Genomic DNA, 21,022 nt, shown 5'->3' on the forward strand with positions numbered 1-21,022 from the left:
ATATATCGTAGCGATGATAGTGCTGATACAGTTGTACTATACATATATATAGTAGAATCTTTAAACAATGTTTTGCATGTAACTAAATATATAAAAATTATATAGATATTTTAAAACAAATACGTGTACAGAGAATATACGAATATTTAAAAAAAAAATCGTAAATAAACTTTTGATGTAAACATTTCATATTTCTACAGAACTTTCAACTATTGAATGGCATTTTTTATTGACAAAAAAAAAAAGAACAAAATATGGAACCTATGCAAGGGTGAATTCAGTTGATTTATTGTTAAGTTACAAAAAATGTACGTCATTTATATACATTTTATAACAGGTAAAATTTCAACGTTTATTGTAAAAATTTATGTAATTTGTACAGGTTAATTAGTACGTAATTTGCGTGTACGCATGCGTTATGATATCCACACAGTCGCACAACTCTATAAATATATCTATAGTATGCTTTACATTAAATCCTATATAACAATAAACAGTAATGCTAATAAATATAACAATAAAAAGGAGAAGAAATTTGATATTTTAAAAATTGTTAAATTATATTATGTTCACATAAGTTGGACATTTTACAAGAAAATAAACAACATTGAATGATTAGATTTATAATAGATGGGAAAATACTTAAACTGACGTAACAATTAAGTTACTCTCTATGGAAGAATGGAAGAAAATTTCAAATTTAATGACAATTGTTCGCTAGAAATTGAAATTCTGAACATAAAAGGAAGTAATCATATTATCTGTTTAAAAGAAATTATATCGATAGTAATGTAAAACCACGTTATGCTTTAGAGTTAAACACTATCATGGGAAACATAAAACATAACCAATAAAAGTGTTTTAATCTATGCCTGTCAAACTTGACAAAGAAAAGAACACTTTTACGTTGTACAATTTCGATATTTTGACATATGTTCGAAATATTCGTAAGGGATGGCTGAAAAGGAGGCAAAGATCGAATACGTGACAGAGCCTTGCCCTATTAAACCTCGTAAAATAGGTCCACAGAACATTGTCGTGCGATTAAAACGACGAGAAACATTTGGTTGTCCTTATCCAGGAACACATGTACATAATGCTAGACAATTCTATCAAAATGTATTTCCTAATTTCACCGTTTTGAACGTAGAAAAACCTCCATGTTTTCTAAGAAAATTTAGTCCCGATGGTCGTTACTTAATAGCTTTTAGTGCTGATCAAACTTCTATAGAGGTTTATGAATACCGTGGTGCATCTGCAGCCGCAGATCTATTAGCTAGCTGCGAAGGTGAATACATTGGATATAAAAATGATGAATGTAATTTATACATCAGAAGGAATATTTTTAACAGATTTTTCAAGGTACATTATACTAATTCCTTCTTTATAAGTTTTTTAATTCCTTAACGTCAATGGTAATAAGTAATATATATCACAAAATTTATAGGCAAAATGGATTGTAAATGTAGTTCAAAGTAATGAACAATTGAATAGAGAGTGTAGTCTGTTTACAGATGATGGTAGATATGTAATTGTTGGTTCGGCTGCCCATATTCCAGATGAATTGAGACCACATTTTTATCAGGTAATTCTGTTATTTAGTGATTATACTACACTTAATTCGTATGATAATTTTAAATTGTATTTTTTAAGATTTACTCTAATAATGAAGCACTGACACCAAATCCTAGATCCCCACTTGAAGATTATAGTTTACATCTTGTCGATTTGCGAGGAGGGAAATTATGTGATACTAGACATTTTAAAGTAGATAAAATATATTTATCTCATAATCAGGGTGAGTACTTTTAATTAATATGTTAAGTACTACAAGAGTTATTGATAGGTGATGATATCAATATTTATTTGAATTAAATAAACAGCAGTATTACTACAATTTTTTATAGTGTTAATATTTTTTATTCGTTTAGGCCTTTATCTTTATAAGGATATACTAGCAGTGCTGTCTGTGCAGCATCAAACCATTCACATATTTCAGATTCTCGATGGAATGTTCATCAATGTTAGAACAATAGGAAGGTACCACTTGTATTGAATTTGTTCTAATAACTGTTCAAATATTCTGTTGTCAATGATTGATTTTTATAATCAATTTGTAACAGGTTTTGTTTAGAGGATGATGCTTATTTGGTTACAAGCGCTTGTCCAGGAGTGAACTGTCGCCCGTTTAGAGATGTTACAATAAACAGCCTTAAGCATAAATTACTGGTTTATCTTTACAAAAGGGCGGCATATATCAGCGATACGACGAAGGATCCATACGAATTACGACGTTTTTATCAATATTTTGACCAAGTAATATGTAACATCTTTATTTGTGTATTTTATAGTGCTATAAGTTGGTGTAATTAGTAACAAATTAATGTTTCAGTTAAACGCGTTGCGGATGTGGAAGATGCAGTTGTTAGATACAAATCATATTCTTGTAAGATTCGCAAGTGAAGAAGTGGCGACACTTCAAGCAAACGAGCCTAACGTACAGCCTGCACTTTTGGTAGTTTATGATATGGTTACTGCTAAAATATTAGCTGCGTATGATAACGCGTCCACACAATTACTAACGCAATTTGAAAACTTCAGTGATTTCTTCAGGAACGCTAGAATGAGTAGTGATTGTCAGTATATGTGTTCACCATCTAACAATATATATGCAAGGTATATTAGACATAGGGATGTTCTAAAGTTATGAGACAAGTTGATATTCCGCTTATCGCATAATTTTGGAGCACCTTGTCCAGATGTCAGCCCATTAGTAGGTTGATAAGTATGTAATAGTTAAGTGTAATATCAATTTGTAATTTTATTATAGATTATTACAACAAAGATTCAAACAAACGATAGTAAGTGCCAGATATGGTGGTGTTACAGAAGCTACAAAAAGATTACTTGCTCAATTACCGATATGCGCTCAATCCTACTCTAGTTCTCCGTACCTGGACTTATCTCTATTTTCATACGACGATAAATGGGTATCTATGATGGAGCGCCCAAAAGCTTGTGACGAACATCCTATACGGTATGATTAACATTTTAACATTTATTCTTCCAGTATCTAAACAAATTGTTCGCTAAAATGATGGCCCCCAAATTACAAAAGAACTATGTATATAATACTGTTAATATTGTTGCATTATTTTTATAGGTTTTATGCTCGTGATTCTGGTCTTTTAAAATTTCGAATGTATGCAGGAATGTTAGGTCGTACAACACCAGCTGCGCGACGACTGGTTGCATTTACTTTCCATCCGACAGATCCGTTTGCCATTTCTGTTCAACGAACGAACTCTGAGTATATCGTCAGTTTTCATGTTAGGCATATTTAAGCTTTCATCGTGATATTTTGGCATATTCCACATTGCAATTTTCAGATGAATACGATCTCATTGTACAGTTTTAATAATAGTAATTGACAACTCTATTTCAATCGAATCAAAGAAATTGATGTAATGCCATTCTATTAAGAAAGTACGATTGATTAGATTCATAACTTGTTACTATTTTCCCTAATTTTAATTTAACAGCGATAGATAGGCGATCACTTAGTCTCTTTAAATAAATAAATAAGATGAGTTTTAAAAAGTGATTATAAAAATATGTAAAAAGCATATATCATTTTTAAACCAATTTGTACAGTAACTTTTTTACCATATTATTATACAGAAATGAACGAAAATATTTTCAATTGAATCATTTCAATAAATTAAAATATTGGATGAAGTTAAAGTTGGAGTTTTGAATGATATTGATTAACTTTATTCAATGAATGTAATATCAATGAGAATTAGTGAAAATTTGTCAACTAGAGAATCAAAGATAATATAGAATCGAACATAAGATACATTGATCGTACTAATTCCATCTTTAATCGATTAAAGTTAATTATTTATTTTTGAAGATATATTGTTGTTACGTGTAATTATATTTTTATAAAGGTTATGATAAAAATTATAGCAGCTTTAGTTATTATAGAATACATTATAATATCCAAGAATTAAATAATTGAAAATACTGTCAAGATTGGCGACTTTTCTTTGGCACGCTCAAATATGAAACTGTCAGTTGCAACTTTGTTGCAATGTAATGAAATTCATTCGTGTTGACAAATTAAAAATAAAAATTTTCCTACTTTATACTATTTATTTGTAAGACTTTTATCTCTTTCTCTTTCTCTTTCTTAAATAATATCGAAATCAAACAACTGGGAGTGCCAAGAAATAAAACCGAATAAAATAGTATACAAGCTACGTATTACTATTCTTACTATTATTAATTTTGTATGTATGTACATTTCAAATTTCCCGCAAAAGTCAATGATTTGAAGTTAGCAACCCAAACACGTCGTCACAATACGTAACGCCATCTATTCCGTACGCTATTATCATCTTCAGAGGACAGATTGGGACGCGTGATGTCGTACGAAGCCATAGTAGATTCTGTGTAAAATTGATTTAGTAGTATTTGGATTGAATGGTGCTTATATGTGTATTTTCAGTTTAGTAAATAGTATTATGTATTTTAGTATACGATCCAAGCTGTAAAAGAACAGTAAAGTATAGTCAAGAGGAATTGGTTTTTGATATTTTACATAAACTTTGCGTGTACGACAGCCAGTTTATGTTACCTCGTTGAAACAGATCAGAAAATTGTAAGTAAATAGTATTATACTTGGTTCTATGCGTTTACATGTGTAAATGATATATAGTTTATGCACATATACACGTATAAGCTGCATAGATGTGCATGCGTAGATAATTTTTAATTAAAGAATACATTTTCCTAAAAGACATCTGCACGCATGCATTATATCGCATTCTATTTACTCTATATATGTGTTACATTTGTGCACGCGCTCCTGTACACATATATGTGCCAACATTGAAGATGTTACACCTGATGTAACTATAAGTACATGTAGTAATTATACAATGATCATTAAGAAAAAGTTATTAATTTATAGTGATCTTTGTGTGAAATTAAGTTTCCAACTTAAAATGAATTTTGTTATTAACTCGAATTTTTTCTAAAATGTGAAATACATTTTGAATCATGTTATAATCTTATTTTGCTCATCTTAATATTTTGATTTTCATTTTGTTACAGTGTCATAGAATGGAGATAATGTATAGTTTAAATATCGACTTATTGCTGACATTTTAAGATTATACATGTATTTATGCATCATACTTTATAGTTAAGACATATTGAGTAAAACTATGTTTGATGATTGTATGGCAATTATAAAAATGAATAATAATAATAGCAGCAGAAGTAAAGAGGATTACGCTGTTTGTAACGGCGAGTTAAATCCAAAATGCTTTATCACATGGAGCCCTATGGGAAGGAACAAATTTTCACTCAAACATAAATATGTGACATGCAAATCAGCTCCAAATAGAAACAAGCGTTTTGTTCGATTCAGAATAAGTCGGTCATTAAATTTTGATGCAAGTGTTCATAGCTCCAGTTCTGAGACCAGTCCTTACGAGGAAGACAAACATTTGTCAAGATCTGCTAAGATAATGAGAGCTTTACATTTTAACAACAGTCCTTCTTATTACGGGAAAACAAAAATAAAAAAATCATTAAATTTCAATTCAACTCCTAGCCCGAAAAGATTTATACCTGCAAAGAAGAATATACGAAAGTCTCTAAGCCTAAACTTTAGTCCTCCATTATCTGTTTCCAATAAATTTATAAACTTTGATGACAATCCTAGTGATTCTGTAAATAACAGTATATTATTCTCATCTTCTGATTCTATCGATGAGAATCAAAATGAAACGCCATCGCAACAGAGTACAAAAGAACACGAAATTTTACATTATTCTACACCTAACGCGAAATTAACCAGGAAGTCGTTACGTTTGGCTGGATTTACACCATTGATGCGTAGTCGACTAAAAGAGACTGTTGATAATATTGTTTATTCTACTGCAACACCTAATTCACATTCATTGAAACGTATCAGCAGGTTAAATTGTACTAATAATATTTCCATGAACACTTCGAGAAATCTGTATCATGAATTTTATGATAAGGATGACAATAGGCCATGTACACCTGAAAATGTAATTAGTATAGTTCCTGAAAGTATGAGTGCTATTAAGAGAAGCCACAAGAAGGTAAATGAATAAAATTAATAAATTTGTCTTGTCTTGGTTACTTAATAAAACTTATTAATGCATTATAGCATTCACTGTTGAGACTTTAGAGTGTAGAGTCATATTTTTAAAAGATTTACCATAATGATGTTGTTACATATGTTAATTCATAATGAAGCTAGCTGCAATACTTATGAAATGTTCTATTAAGAATTTCAAAACAGATACTGTTTCCATCTAAAAGTCTCAATAGCGATAACTGATTCTGATCTAATACATTACTTGTAAACCTTTATTAATTTTTATATTACAATGTTTTATATAGGAAAGATCATCAAAACGAAGCGAACGTTGTATAGTGGAATGCACAAATAATTTTGTAGACAACAAGAGCATACTTCAAAATAGAACTAAAGTTTTACTAAATAAACAAACAACGAGTCACACTGAAGATGACATGTCGGATACAGGTTCGCTCTTTGATTATTCTGAAGAACAGAAATCTAGTTTAGATGAATCTAAAGAAATAATTGATTATACTTCAAATTCAAACATTGTATCTGAAATAGATGAAACTGATGTTAAAGTAAAGTCAGAGGAGAATATGGAATGCTTTTTGGAAAATGAGTTACTTCATGATCGCTCTGACGTTAATACAAACGACTCATCTAGTGAAAACGTTAATTTACCCGATGCCAGATCGGTAACGCCAGAACCAGTGACCAATGTCAAGTTAGAGCTACAAAAACCAGTTACTCCCGAAAATCGTATAAATATTTTGGAAAAAATCGCTAATGATTCTATCAAAAGGTCTCATAAAAAAATTAAGGATGATAAAAGGAGATTGTTTAGCCCGAAAATTTTGCAAGGTAGACTAGAAGTTGCAGAACAACACTTACAGAATATGAAGTGTTGGCAAAACATTGAACAGCATGAAAATAATGAAGAGAATAAAATAGAGCAGGATAATCTTAACGCATCAAGAGAGGACAGATCGTCTACGCCTGAGAAAATAAACTCGAGCAGACTTTTATTGTCACAATTCAGTTCTGTTAAAAAATCTCACAAGAAGGATAAACATAACAAGATATTGTCCGGATTTTTAAAACGGCAAGAATATTTCAATAAAGACATGGACTTGGCGACAAATAGCAAATATAAAACATTTGATGACGATGGAGTATCCGAATCTAAAAGCAGCACGGAAGATTTCTCTTTGGATTTAGGTGTGAGCACAAATATTGACGATTCTACTCCTTTGATAGGATACATGGGTACAAATTCGTCCTTGGAAAAACTATCTCCCAGTAAAAGAAAGAAATTATTAAACGTATCGTACGACGGCGAAACTAGCGCGTCATATGATTCCGAGTTACAAGAATCCGATGTATCGAAAGAAGAGTTCCAAATTTTCTCGCCTCTTAAGAGGAAGAGATCATTAATTACATCCACTGTTTATAAAGAATATTTGCATTCTTATGATTTATCATCTGAGAAAAATGAATTTTTTGAGGATAGTGTTGCAAATGCTAATTTCTCGCGGTGTTTAACACCTGTACCAAGTTTTTCAGGTAATTGCGTTAACATAGAAGTAAATAATGAAACGGCAATAAAATCTGGTAGCAACGTTAATAATGAAAGTGCAGAGGAAATAGAAAATTGTATCTCGAATGATGTAACGGGTAGATTAACACCGAGAAATATGTCAACCGCAGAGTTGTACTGTAATTTAGATTCTATTAAGAAATCGCATAAAAAAAATAAACGCGGAAATATTTCACGGAAAGGTATCAATTTGGTCACAAATAATTGTTACGTGGACGAACAAAGCGATAGAACATCGATAGAAAATATTGAAAGTGGAATGTATAATACATTAGACCACTCGAGCGAGTGCGTCGTTATAGACGACATGATAAATAAATCGATGACTAACAAATCAGTCGATCATGATGACGCAGAAGCTTCAACAAGTTTTGCGATTGACAACGAGAATTATCCGAGCACTAGTACAGAAAATCAATCGTCGACCGTGACGCCGCCAAATTGTTTGAAGACGAAAAGTTACATCAGACTTATTCAGGAAACCTCTATTAAGCGATCGCATAAGAAAGTCCGAGATCAAAGGAGACAGGAATTAAAGGTTGACACGATCGAGTTGTCGGACGACGGATCCATATTTGACGATGAAGAGAAATTAGCTTTTACCGAAGATTAATTCGCACTTGATTAATAATGCTCAGCCTACTGGAAAAAATCGGTACCATACTGTTTTAACGGTTTGCTGGTAAGTTTAGCCAAGTACTTGTGTATAGCGTTATAAGTAGGCTTTGGATGTTCATGTAAACTCATATTTTCATAAATATAATTAAAGAATCGATACCCATAATTTGAGATTCGTTATATCCAATTTGTAAGTATTCTACCGTGTATAGTAGAAGTTCATTTATTGGAACGGAATGATAGTCTCGGTGGAGACGAGCGGGATTTGTATGCAGTGTGTGTTTGCCACGCAATGTTTCGCTATTGTTTCGCAAAATTATGCGTGACAAACGCACAAGCGACGCAATCGTCTGTACCGAGTCTCTGCTACTATCCGGTTAACTAAACTTCCGTTCGTTTTCTGTTATCTGATTGCATTGCCAATTATACTCTACTACATTCGTCCGAGTTCTACTCTCTCCTTCTTAGATCATTTTATATAGTTTTGCGCATTTTGTATTTCTTGTACATACATTTAAATTTCGCATAAATGCATAAACATCCTCAGTCTTCGTTATAAAAGCCGTACTATGTACATTTGTACGAGTATATGTATATATACTCGCCTAATTCGCGAGCAACGTGTACGTAAGTACATACATTGAAAGTAACAACAACGTGATCATCTTTTCTGCAGTGTTTTCGTAATGGAATACTTAAAAATGTATTTAAAGAGAAGCGCTCGCGTTACATGCAATCAATCGTACACAGTGTGTATCACTGAAAAAGTGTTAAACACATGTTTAACATCTTAGAAACGTGTTACGTACTAAACACGTGCATTGAATTGTCAATGAATTAAAAAAAGAATATGTAATTCAGCGCTGTGTGACGCTTCATCTTTGAAACTTGCTTTTAAATAATCATTCTTAACGTATGCTTTGTATTACGTATATTCGTTTAAGACATTGTTAGAAATAACATTCATAAAATGATAGGATAGAAAAATAAATATATATATATATAGAAAACTTTCTTATGTTAAGGGTTACGAGGAACAAATATAAAATATGTACTCTCAATTTGTACATTGAAATAATTTTGTTAAGAATCGAAGACAATTTACGAAATAAGCTAAATACGATAGTCTTGATAACGATATGTCGAAATTAAGATTAACATCCTGCCTTTCCTTTGTCTTACTCTTTCCGCCTCCTCCTCCTTTCTTCAATTTCTCTCTTTTTAATTTAGCTTCCCTTTCTTTTCTCGTACCTTCTTCAAGCACAGACTTTCCAATAATTGTAGGTAACATACATTAGACTAATTGATAAAATGTGACAATACGATAGTACATTTTACGCGTAGGCGATAATTAGAGAAATAAAGTGAAAGAAAGCCGTAGGGAAATATATAACAATGATTAAATTTCAAAGATGAACATCTTTGTGGCAATACGCGCGTGCATTATGATACTGTGTATGGTAGTATATAACGGTGATATAACGTAGAAATCAACGGTGGAACCTTTGTAGTCTACGTTTCGCGTTAAACGCATTTCTTTGCTCGTGTTCTATTTTCTTTTGTCTTCCTTCTCGAATGTATTTAACGTTCGGATCGATGCGGAATTACATTGACTGCATTTAACGCGTTAATTGTTGCGCGACACCTCGGAATACAGGTCACCTTGTTTGAGCTAGTATGCTCGTGGCTCTTAGTCAATTAGCACGAGGCAACGGATGTTGAATCGTACATCGTTGTAGAATTGAATTAAGTAAAATAACAACTATAACATGCAGCGGGAATAAAATATTGAATATAACTTCCAGACGACTGAGTTCCTCGAGCATATAGAGTTAAGATGATAAGAAATTCGATTGTTCAATTATTCAGTGTTCCAACATTTTTTGAGGTAACATTTAGAAGCTTCGTTCTCGGTTATGGTTTAAGGGAAGTTTAAATCGATAAATTAGTTAAGTGTAAGTACGTGTACTTTGTATGTAATATTTTTACGATGTTTATCTCGGTACGAAAGTGATTGTAGTGTAAGCAAGAAAAAGGAAAAGAATCCGTTTATAAATTATTTTGCTTTTTGTTGCTTAGACGCCGTGTTAAAGTTTAATACAGTGCTAAATAATAAGTAAATAAACGGGGACGAACGTTTATTGATGAAAAACTTGTTTGTGATACTTGCGCTCTAAGACCTTACAAGTTTGTCTATTGAGTCGATATTACAAAAGACTACCTAGCTATAGTTCTTATCAGATACAATCAATTTTTATACATAATTTTTATACATAAACAATTATAATTTTGAGGTAACCATTTTTATCTTTGATAATTATCATTTATTCTTACTTCGTATATTAGTATAAGATTTTTGCTGGTTCAATATTTTTACCGTCACGACGAAAATACGACGTATAACATACGCGCTATTAGAACATGTAAAAGAGTACTTTTATCTATGTTTATACAACATCATTGGTCTGTTTTCTTATTATTGAAAAGTTCTTCGAACAGTCTCTGGTTTGTGTGATACTTGTTTCGCGATGGAAATTTATCGTGCCTTTTAATAATTATCGCCAATATATTATGTCTCAATCATGTTACAAATTTAGGCATAATTCAAATGATAATATGTTAATATTAATAAGTTGTTAAATATCTGTAGCTAATAAATTTGATTATCCAAAATATAGTATTTTTCTACTCTATATAATTTGTTATTCTTTTTATTGAATGAAACGAATGATCTTTAAAGGGACTTGACAGCGGATCGCTTATCCTTAAGCTTGATGTCAGTAGCCGTCTCTTAATTTCTGGAAAAGATAGAAAAATCTTTGTAAGGAACTGTGTGCTTCACAGCTCCAGCGATGCGGTATATGGCTGTTACGCGTATGCACGCGACGCTGCAAGGGGAAAAAAGCACTGTCGCTCTTGCAGCCTTGCATTAAAAAATCTACTTAGTGGCGCCATCTGTGTGGAAAGTAGTGAAACTAATACCCGAATAGTTTCAGTACTTTTCCAGGAGATGGCGCTAGTGCTTCAGTAGTTCACTTCGCTGTCGATAATGCTGAGCGACCAGTTTGAGCACTTTTCACAGAGATGACGCCAGGGGTTCTAGAGTAGAGGTGGCATCATCTGTCTCACTCTTTCTTATAGCTTTCTTATATACCTTTCTCTCTCTTACCTCCAAAGCGGGAGATATAATTTGTCTTACTCTTTCGATTTAATGAAAATTACGGAATTTCTTTATTTAATCAGCAGTACTCTAAAATTCTGTAATTAATTAATATGAGAGAGAGAGAAGCAGAGACAAGAAAAGAGAAACCGAAACGAAGTCAGGGAGACAATAGATGTATAATATATATTAATTTTGTATCGGTATTCATTACTTTTAGGGGAATTGTTATATTTTCTATATAAATATACTTTAGACTATTTAATTGTATCGATGGATAGAAGAAATATTATATTATAACTATTCGTATTATATAAAACTTAAGCTTTATTGTAACTTATTGTATATTTCAATAGTTTTATTCTAATTTATTGTATATTTCCCGCTTTAGAGGTAAGAGAGAGAAAGATATATAAGAAAGGTATAAGAAAGAGTGAGACAGATGATACCGCCTCTACTCTAGAACCCGTGGCGCCATCTCTGTGAAAAGTGCTCAAACTGGTCGCTCAGCGTTATCGACAGTGAAGTGAACTACCGACCGACTGGTGGCACCATCTCTTGACGGAATATTGGAACTAATTCCCGAGTAGTTTCAGCACTTTCCACAGAGATGGCGCTACTAGGAGGTTAGTAGTTTGCTGTCGGTATTGGACTGACTAGTCCGACTACGTTCTACAGAGGTGGAAGTGCGTCTTGTAAAATGAGTTTTTACATTAAAAAAACCTACAATATTCAGTCCAGTATCATTTAAAGTATTGAATAACATAAGAATAATTGAAAATACTATAGAATATTAAATTATAAATTAGTTTAACATTTTGGATAAGCAATTAGAGTAAGATAACCTCCAATAAACATGGGAAAATTAAACGTAACAATTTTACGTTATTTAACTCGAGATGATTTTCGTGTCTTAACAGCGGTAAGCATGTACACACTGTTAATTACGTTTAATTACGTTAAAACTATATTCCACCATGTATATGCGTATAGTTCTCATTTCATGTTTATCTAATAATTTAAGGTTATGTTGGAATCTTGTATCAACATAAATTCAGATAATTCTGTACCTACCGATCGATTATTGTGATTAATTACTACGTAGTTTTTTAAACAATTATTATCGTAGATTGAAATGGGAATGAAGAATCACGAACTTGTCCCGGCATCGCTGGCTGCTCAAATAGCGAACTTACGTTATGGCGGTGTTCATAAATTAATGAAGGAACTGTGTAGGCATAGACTTCTTAGTTATGAACGTGGAAAACATTGTTAGTTCACGTTTCGTTTATTAGTTTGCAAGTTGATGAATTAAGAGCGGAGCGGTAGAAATACCGTAAAGTTTAATTTGGTTTTTTTAGACGACGGTTATCGTTTGACGAATGCTGGATACGATTATCTAGCATTAAAAGTTTTGGCACAAAGAGGCGTTATCGCTTCCTTCGGTAATCAAATTGGTGTAGGAAAGGAATCTAATATTTATATAGTTGCCGACGAAGAAGGGAACCCGGCTTGCTTGAAGCTGCACAGGTTGGGAAGGACTTGCTTTAGAAATGTCAAGGGTAAAAGGGATTATCATCAGCACAGAAAGTCAGTGTCGTGGCTGTATTTGTCAAGAATATCAGCAACGAGAGAGTTTGCGTATATGAGGGCGCTTTATGATAGAGGGTTTCCGGTACCTAAACCAATCGATTTCAACAGACATTGCGTTGTTATGGAGCTGGTTGAAGGTGGACCTCTGTAAGTAGAATGACCATTTCCTGTGGGATATGGAAGGATAAGTGATATAAGAGTTGATTGATGACACTACGTGTAAAAGTTAACTGAAAATATGGATCATAATGTTTTGCGATTATTCTCACGATGCTTTAATGAATTACATATTGTTCATTTAGCTGCGGTGTGTACGAAGTCGAAAACATCGAGTCACTGTACGACGAATTAATGGACATGATCGTAAAACTTGGAAATCACGGAGTTATTCACGGAGATTTTAACGAATTTAATATCATGATAACAAACAGCGGGAAACCAATTCTCATTGATTTTCCGCAGATGGTATCCACCGAGCACGTCGACGCGAAAGTCTATTTTGAACGAGATGTTAATTGTGTTCGTGACTTCTTTAAAAGGCGTTTCGCTTACGAAAGCGAATTATACCCGACGTTTGACGATATTTCGTAAGTGACGATAAGACTCTTGAAGGAATGCAAGGCCCTTTGATTTGTACTTGACGAATGAATTTATGTTTAGGAGAGAAGACTGTATCGATGTAGAAATCAAAGCCAGCGGTCTTACAAGACAGATGGAGAAAGATCTTCTAAGGGAAATAGGTATGGTTGAAGACGACGATGAAAACATTGAGGAAGAGAGTAGAGAAGATATTGACGAAGAGGGGAAAAGTATGGACAACAGTGAAATTAGCTATTTGCAGCTTCAAGTTGAAAACTCCGTGAGGGATGAATTTGTGAGCACGTCAGCGAAAACGTCCGTAGATGTAGGAGGAAATGAAGAGAAGAATTTAGGTGCGACAGTTTTGGACGATTTTATAGAAGAAGGTGTTAAAAACATCGATATAAATAGGACAACGGAAAGTTCAATAAGCTCAAAGTCGCGCAATTTAAATGCAAAGCACGTCGCAGAATCCACCAGTTCGTGTATTGGTACGATGGGATCAAATTCGGAAAACGAATGTCCAGAAGCAGAGGAGTTGAGCGATTCAAGAAGTATGTACAGTACCTCCACAGCTGCCACGATTGCTCCTGATGTAATTAAGAAAAGGGTGAAAGCAGCTCTACATAAACGTGAAAAGAGGGAACAGTCGAGGCGAATTCTCGCGAAAGGAGAAGCGAACGCGGTAACTAGAGTCAGAAGGGAGAACAGGGATACGATAAAACAATCGACGGGGATATGGGGTTGGGAATAAAGAGATACACATTTTTATACTTACTGCAGATAATTTATTTAAAAAAATACCCGCAGAAACAGACAAACAAACGTTAGTGAAATTCCATTAATTCCTATATTACGTATCTTTCGAACAGTTTTAGAGTATGTTCGAGAGATACGATTTAACATTATTCTTTACTCGAAGTAACTCGAATTGATAATTATTGCTACATGTGGTAACATAAAGATAACAGAAAGTAACGTAAGCGATTAAGATTTGATTTGTTATGGTACATGTATTTATCAGCGGCTTCTTTCAGTCTTTCAACGATATTTCATTCTTCGAACAACAAGAAAGCTAAACCGGTCGTGTCTCTGGCGAATTCGATTAACATTTTCTGTAAACTTAAACGTTAATCATATTGTTCACTCGCAGCAACAACCACATAAATAAGTTTTAAGTTATATCATTGTTACTAGGCACGCGAGACATACTTCAGTAACCGAATCGAAGAAAGTTACTGAAAGTAAAACCGACCCGTTCAAGTTTCTTAGTAGCTTATCGCGCGCTAATTACGCGTGCACAAACGTTGAGCGTTTGAATCAACGTGTTTATAAAATCACTTTGGAGGAAGGATTAATCAGTCAACTGTAGCCATCTATATATAGACGCGTTCAAATATTTTTAATAGGGGTCAATAGCGATTAGCAGAAGGATAAACAGAGAGATGGAGAAAGGGTGGCGCGAACAACGTGTACTGTACATAGATTTAATGTAATCTTTGTTAATTCGATAATTGAAACTATGTTTTTATCTAAATCTTCGTTATCAGGACAGTACGAATAAATTGTAATCGTTATACGTTGAGTTTATTTAAGCGAGAGACAACGTTGGTTACAGTGGGTTATCGACGCATGTAACTCCTCTATCGAATCGTTGAAAAAACATCCACGTTTGGCAATTTTTCCCATGTAACGATAAGAGAGACCGATATTATATAAGAAGAAGTGGAGATGATCGCGAGTGTTGAAGAAAATATCGAAGATACACGGTAACCAATCGCAACGCCGTTACATCGATGTTATATTTACTCATTTAAAAAGTGAACAGTGGTTAACAGGCTATCGATCCACGTACGTAACGACCTTATCAAAGTCGTTTAAAAGGAATTCGTCCAGCAGTTTTTTCCATAGAACGCCGCACGATAAGAAGAGCGTGCGAGAAGAAACATGAATCTTTAAGTGTCGAAGAAATGAAGTAACACGAAATTTGCATTAGGTAGATAAGATAGTGGTTATTCGTTCATTTGGAATTAGATACGAAGGTCGAAAGTTAGTTACACATAGATAACCGGTGATTTTGTTTTTATTGGTCTCCGCCGCGATTCGAACAGCTAATATTTACGATTGCTCTTACGAATGGGCCAGATTCCGCGTCCGATCTGCCGCCAAACTGCGGATAAAGGTTTGCGCCAGGCGTTTGGAAAATCTGCGTGAAACTGACACGACGCGTGCATCTATTACAGGCGATTCGAAGCTGATTAAACCTGTCGCGAGCCGTTCCTATCGGCTGAGGAAATTATTTCTGATTTCGCGATGGACCAGTGGTCCTGAACTCTGAACCGATCGTAAGTCTCTCGCTGCGGGAGACGTTCAACTCTTCAGGAGCCTCGGGCGGGCTTGGGATGTACGCGTGTACGTACGTGTCGCAGAACGTTCTCGCGGACGCGGCACGACCGGTTTATCGCGGAAAGAATCGTCGAGTAGATTTTCCAGAGGGTACGGATGATAAGGTAGCTAGCACGACGCGTTGATCTCGAGAGCCAGCCTGCGGCTGCTTATATATAGACCGGCGCGTGGCTTCCTAGTTCGAGTTTCGTCTCAGCGCTCTTTCGTTAAATATTCTGGATATCGAAACACCGCGAGGCTCTCGTGTTCGGTCGTTACTACAGTTTACGGTACACCTTTGACCATGGCCAAGGATAATCTCACCGCCATCCTCTACGGTATCAACGATATCAGACTGGTTGGTGGAAATAACGAATCATTTAAATAACTGCTAATATGGTTCGCGCGTAACCGCTTTAACCGAGGAGATCGCCTGTTACACAATTTCTGTTTCTATTAAGCTTTGTCTAGAATTGTCTGCGATTAAGCTGCACTGATTTCTTCCAAAGAGAACGGACCCTAATTGAAATTAAAGCGAGAAAAGTAGAAGCGCGCGGTGTAAGAGAATGTTTCATCGTTCCTTTTTTTTTTTTTTTTTTTTTTTTTATGAACAATCAATGGCGAGTTTGACGAAACGTTCGTGGATGATCCGTGTTTACGTCCAGTTCACCTCTACCCGAATTAAACCGTGGCAGTCCCGCGGGTAAAAGGGAAGTTGGAAACACGCGAGCGAATTTACCTTATCCTCGAGCCTAACGATTATCTCCGGTTCTGCTCAACTTCTTTGTTTCCTCTATTGTCAATTGAAACAGTTACTGTCGTTAATGTGTGTAATACCGTCTGCGCGTGTACTGCACAAGGACAAGGTTTGCCATTTCCATTATTCGTTACTCGCGATCATCCGCGGCACATAGAACGGTTCCAAAGTGTCGTTTTCTTCGAGCGCGATGTCTGCTGTTATAATTTGAAGCCGATTTAAAGCCGTCGCGATAATGTAAAATTAGGCGATATACCGCTCGATTAGCAACATGTTAGTAATTTGATTTCGAGTTGCAATTCATATGGTATACCTAATTGCCAGATCTCGTACCAAGATCCGATATGTAATGTCCATTTTCAACGCTTGAATACACAGCGTGCACTTTGATTCTGACTGCCGTCTCTTTTTCTGTCGTATCGTGGCACGCTGCCAGCAAATTTTATAATTAATCTTTACTTAATCCGATTACGTAAGATATTAAATTAAAAATTAGAGAATATATAGTTCCGATCGGTTTTTGGTACGTCGGATGTGCTTTTGATTTTTAAAGCGCCGCTCGTGCGTACTCGATGAAGTGATAATCGTTGGGTAAGATGTAAATTGCACGAGCGAGGTAGGAATTTAACAGTATTTGCTTAATGCGAGATTGTCGAATCGTGTTGTAAATATTTGCGCCGCTGTCGTGCGATCGCTTGTTAATTTTTCTTCTCTTTTCGAATAACAGGAACAAACCCCGATCGAGGAACCGAACGATGATGGTAAGTAAACGCGCCTCCGCCTCTTTTAACGGAAGTCGCGCCGGTACCGTTCGGAGTAATCGTTTTATGAACGCGGTACGCATTTAACAATTAAAATTCGTTTGATCGTTGATTCCTTTCTAGAGGTTCTCATGCAGATGGGTTGCGTCGGAATTTGTGGTTCCGATGTTCATTATTTGGTGAACGGGAGAATAGGTGACTTCGTAGTGAGGAAACCCATGATAATGGGCCACGAAGCTTCCGGTGTGGTCGTCAAGCTCGGGAAGAATGTGAAGCACTTGAAGGTACGCGAGATTAAACGTTCGAACGATTTGAGTAATTGAAACTTACATATGCCAAATAATAAATTGATAAGTGGAGTCAATGCTGGATAAGCGTCGTCGCGTAGTGAAATCGAGAAGATATCGGTTTCGTGCACTGTATAGAGTAAAGTAATTCTCGTATTTCGATCAAATTAAAGTCGAATCGTTTCTCGAGCGAGCGCTGTTTTAACGTTTTCGCATGCGTGAATGCCGAGTTTAGATTGGCGATCGAGTAGCCATCGAACCTGGTGTATCCTGTCGAATGTGTACATTTTGTAAAGAAGGACGTTACAATCTGTGCAAGGATGTGATATTCTGCGCCACACCCCCGGTGCACGGCAACATGAGACGTTTCTACAAGCACGCCGCTGACTTTTGCTTCAAGTGAGTTTATGCACCAACTTCGAAAGTTAAATAATATCGAGCTCTAACGACAATTAAAGTCGCTCGATCGAATTAGATATCTCAAATCGTAAATATCAAAATTTCCTTAAAAACACCGGTGTCTGGTACCAGAATGAAGGTGGATTCATAGATCCTCTCTCTGTCTCTCTTACTGCCTCTTCAATTTTATTCACGTGGTACGCGAGATCATTGGATTCAATTTATTAATGCGTTCAGCAACGTTTCTAATCAAGAAAATTGTTGGCTTACATTGCAGGTTGCCGGACCACGTGTCGTTGGCTGAAGGAGCGCTATTGGAACCGCTGTCCGTAGGTGTTCACGCCTGTAAACGCGCGAACATTGGTATCGGTTCAAAGGTTTTAATATTGGGAGCCGGCCCCATCGGACTGGTGTCGTTATTGGTAGCCAAGGCTATGGGTGCTCCCAAAGTTGTTATTACCGGTACGTAAAGAAAGTACTCTCGAGTTGCTCTCGAGAGTCAATTTCATCAATAATTACCACACTCGTTGGGTATCATCGTATCGTATCATCGTTGCATCACGTTGGATAACGCGCGACGATGAAACTCACCGATTATATGATACGAGGACACGCAACAAGTGGACATCTATCTAGACTTTTGGACTTGGCGCGATTGAGCGTCCATTTTCTCCTACTAATTCCTTAACTCTTTGCGGACGTACATTTGTGCGCGTCGCTAATTTTTCTACTTGTTCATGAGTCCGAGCAGTATTTTAAAAACAGTCTCGTGTTTCAGATCTCGTGCAAAGCAGATTAGATATCGCGAAGAAATTGGGCGCTGACGAAACGTTCTTGGTGACAAAAGAGGTCGGCGAGGAAGAAACCGTGCGGAAGATTCACGAACTTTTCGGGGAGGAACCTGACAAGACGATCGATGCGTCCGGAGCGCAGTCTTCGATTCGCTTGGCAATTCTCGTAAGTTTCTTTCTTATATTACCGTTTTCTCTCATTTGAAATTCTCCCCAACGAAAATAAAAAGGCAATAATTGGAGCCGCACATTCGTAGGCGACCAAATCCGGTGGAGTGGCAGTTTTAGTAGGAATGGGTGCACCGGAGGTCCAAGTTCCGTTGATCAACGCGCTGATAAGGGAAGTCGACATTAGAGGAGTATTCCGATATGCAAACGAGTAAGTAATATCATGTCTTCTACTTCTTTTTTCTTTTCTTGTGAGTTGATTCTTACAAAGTAGCAATCTCTTTTTTTTCTATTCTTTCTCTATAGTCGATAAACATATTTGTTGCTTCCCAGGAAATGTGTTATTCCTAAGTCGAAAAGAACTAGTAATCTCTAAGCAATAAATCAATTGATAAGATAGATATACTTGAAACATGTGTTTGTTGCAAAGAGAAATTCTAGACGAAGGAAAATAATGGAGGATTTCCAGCACCGTTTCAAACTAAGATTACTTGCATTAAGAAATGATTAACAGATAATATATTTAATTCTTCGTAAGGTATACTGTAGATAAACAAAACATTTTTTTAATGCAATTGAAGAGATAGCAGGCGTGGATGGTTACTATCTACACTGTTACCGAAGCAGGCGATCGTTGGACGCGTATTTCTTGTTTATGTCGGCGATATCAAGTGCAATTTCCGCAGATTACCGCAGTGCAAACAGATGCCAAGTCGACGCTGCTTTGAGAAATGTACTGATATACGGACGCGTAATATGGAGAGTCGTTTGTAGAGAAATAAAAACGCGCGTCCCTACTTAATCGGTATAAGAATGTTTAAGCTCGCTGAAAAATTCCAAGTTTCGCGGCAGCTGATAACGAACGTTATTCCCGATAACAAATTTGAGAAATAAAGAAACGAATCGCACGGACGGATAGTAACGTTCAATATTTCTGTTTTCAGTTACGCTGACGCGTTGGATCTTGTGGCTTCTCGTAAGATAGACGTGAAGCCACTGATCACTCACAACTTTAAGTTGGAGGAGGTGGTCGAAGCTTTTAACGTTTCCAAGTCGGCGCAAGGTAATGTCATTAAGGTGATGATTCATTGTAACTAGAAAAAGTGACGAGCGACCAACGAGCGATAATTAGTTTTTTAACGTTGCGACAAGTTTCCAATAAGTTGTCTTATATCGAATATAAGATGTTTGTTGAAGATCAAAATTCAAATCGATGTCGATTGTACGTTTCTGTCTTTCACACGATATTATTGTTCGACGGGATTTAATGATTGACAATACGTAAATGAAATTTACGCTATTTTAACCACCGTGGACGACGATAAGTGTGCACATGTATGTATTTTTTTTTTTTAACAATCAGACGTATTCTGTTAGAATGATGTCGCAACGTACGCGGCAGGCCACGCGTAGACATGAACGGAATTTTTTCATTGATGCGGTTTAATTTTAACGCTCGATAATCGATGTATATTATAAATAACGCTTCGAGGTATTCCTCGGGTTAGAAAATTGTCATGATCCTGTGTAATTACGCTATGATTACCTTACGCGTCAGTAATCGATGCTCTTATCTAGTCGTGTTCAATTATAATTTTTGTTGTTTCTGTCATTTATTGGAATAGTTATTCTCGTTGACTGCGATTCGAATTTTATTCTGTGAAACGAATTATTCCATCGTTTGTTCTATTTAATTCAAAAGCAAATGAAACGCTTTACTGTAAACTTTTTAGTAAAATTAGAAATTTGTCGAATAAAAGTTTGAACGCGATAATGATTTGCTTCGAAATTTTATTT

The 21,022-nt window shown here is 35.4% G+C and overlaps 4 protein-coding genes across 5 annotated transcripts; all 4 read left to right on the forward strand.

Annotated features, from left to right (window-relative positions):
* Positions 1-372: 372 nt before the first annotated feature.
* On the forward strand, positions 373-3,501 carry Abo (de-etiolated protein 1 abo). Of its 2 annotated transcripts, XR_013101718.1 has the most exons (9): positions 373-1,362; positions 1,448-1,585; positions 1,654-1,798; positions 1,932-2,040; positions 2,124-2,316; positions 2,393-2,676; positions 2,831-2,861; positions 2,945-3,037; positions 3,164-3,299. XR_013101718.1 is itself a non-coding variant. In XM_076893118.1 (8 exons), exons 1-8 carry the CDS (start codon positions 955-957, stop codon positions 3,342-3,344), a joined length of 1,665 nt encoding a protein of 554 aa, XP_076749233.1. In that variant the 5' UTR covers positions 377-954; the 3' UTR covers positions 3,345-3,501. The 2 variants fall into 2 exon arrangements, 1 of the variants encoding a protein (XP_076749233.1); XM_076893118.1 differs by having other exon boundaries at positions 377-1,362; positions 2,831-3,037; positions 3,164-3,501.
* Positions 3,502-4,412: 911 nt separating this feature from the next.
* On the forward strand, positions 4,413-8,533 carry LOC143433668 (uncharacterized). Its single transcript, XM_076911125.1, has 3 exons — positions 4,413-4,666; positions 5,122-6,143; positions 6,448-8,533. Exons 2-3 carry the CDS (start codon positions 5,235-5,237, stop codon positions 8,338-8,340), a joined length of 2,802 nt encoding a protein of 933 aa, XP_076767240.1. The 5' UTR covers positions 4,413-4,666; positions 5,122-5,234; the 3' UTR covers positions 8,341-8,533.
* Positions 8,534-12,216: 3,683 nt separating this feature from the next.
* Riok2 (RIO kinase 2) lies at positions 12,217-14,450 on the forward strand. Its single transcript, XM_076892860.1, has 5 exons — positions 12,217-12,427; positions 12,635-12,776; positions 12,867-13,245; positions 13,401-13,685; positions 13,759-14,450. Exons 1-5 carry the CDS (start codon positions 12,362-12,364, stop codon positions 14,429-14,431), a joined length of 1,545 nt encoding a protein of 514 aa, XP_076748975.1. The 5' UTR covers positions 12,217-12,361; the 3' UTR covers positions 14,432-14,450.
* Positions 14,451-16,246: 1,796 nt separating this feature from the next.
* Positions 16,247-20,577, forward strand: LOC143433635 (sorbitol dehydrogenase). The gene is made up of 8 exons (XM_076911076.1): positions 16,247-16,420; positions 17,547-17,580; positions 17,704-17,864; positions 18,103-18,266; positions 18,544-18,728; positions 19,045-19,223; positions 19,315-19,436; positions 20,170-20,577. Exons 1-8 carry the CDS (start codon positions 16,367-16,369, stop codon positions 20,321-20,323), a joined length of 1,053 nt encoding a protein of 350 aa, XP_076767191.1. The 5' UTR covers positions 16,247-16,366; the 3' UTR covers positions 20,324-20,577.
* Positions 20,578-21,022: the final 445 nt, after the last annotated feature.

This window comes from Xylocopa sonorina, chromosome 3, assembly GCF_050948175.1.
Source record: "Xylocopa sonorina isolate GNS202 chromosome 3, iyXylSono1_principal, whole genome shotgun sequence".
Lineage (NCBI taxonomy): Eukaryota > Metazoa > Arthropoda > Insecta > Hymenoptera > Apidae > Xylocopa > Xylocopa sonorina.

Coding starts and splice junctions, on each gene's coding strand:
- Riok2 (XM_076892860.1), top strand. CDS start 12,362: ATGGGAAAATTAAACGTAACAATTTTACGTTATTTAACTCGAGATGAT. Junction 12,428..12,634: donor ATTTTCGTGTCTTAACAGCG/GTAAGCATGTAC, acceptor TTATTATCGTAG/ATTGAAATGGGAATGAAGAA. Junction 12,777..12,866: donor TTATGAACGTGGAAAACATT/GTTAGTTCACGT, acceptor TGGTTTTTTTAG/ACGACGGTTATCGTTTGACG.
- Abo (XM_076893118.1), top strand. CDS start 955: ATGGCTGAAAAGGAGGCAAAGATCGAATACGTGACAGAGCCTTGCCCT. Junction 1,799..1,931: donor ATATTTATCTCATAATCAGG/GTGAGTACTTTT, acceptor TTATTCGTTTAG/GCCTTTATCTTTATAAGGAT. Junction 2,317..2,392: donor TTTATCAATATTTTGACCAA/GTAATATGTAAC, acceptor TTAATGTTTCAG/TTAAACGCGTTGCGGATGTG.
- LOC143433635 (XM_076911076.1), top strand. CDS start 16,367: ATGGCCAAGGATAATCTCACCGCCATCCTCTACGGTATCAACGATATC. Junction 17,581..17,703: donor CGAGGAACCGAACGATGATG/GTAAGTAAACGC, acceptor ATTCCTTTCTAG/AGGTTCTCATGCAGATGGGT. Junction 18,729..19,044: donor TCCCAAAGTTGTTATTACCG/GTACGTAAAGAA, acceptor CTCGTGTTTCAG/ATCTCGTGCAAAGCAGATTA.
- LOC143433668 (XM_076911125.1), top strand. CDS start 5,235: ATGTTTGATGATTGTATGGCAATTATAAAAATGAATAATAATAATAGC. Junction 6,144..6,447: donor TTAAGAGAAGCCACAAGAAG/GTAAATGAATAA, acceptor TGTTTTATATAG/GAAAGATCATCAAAACGAAG.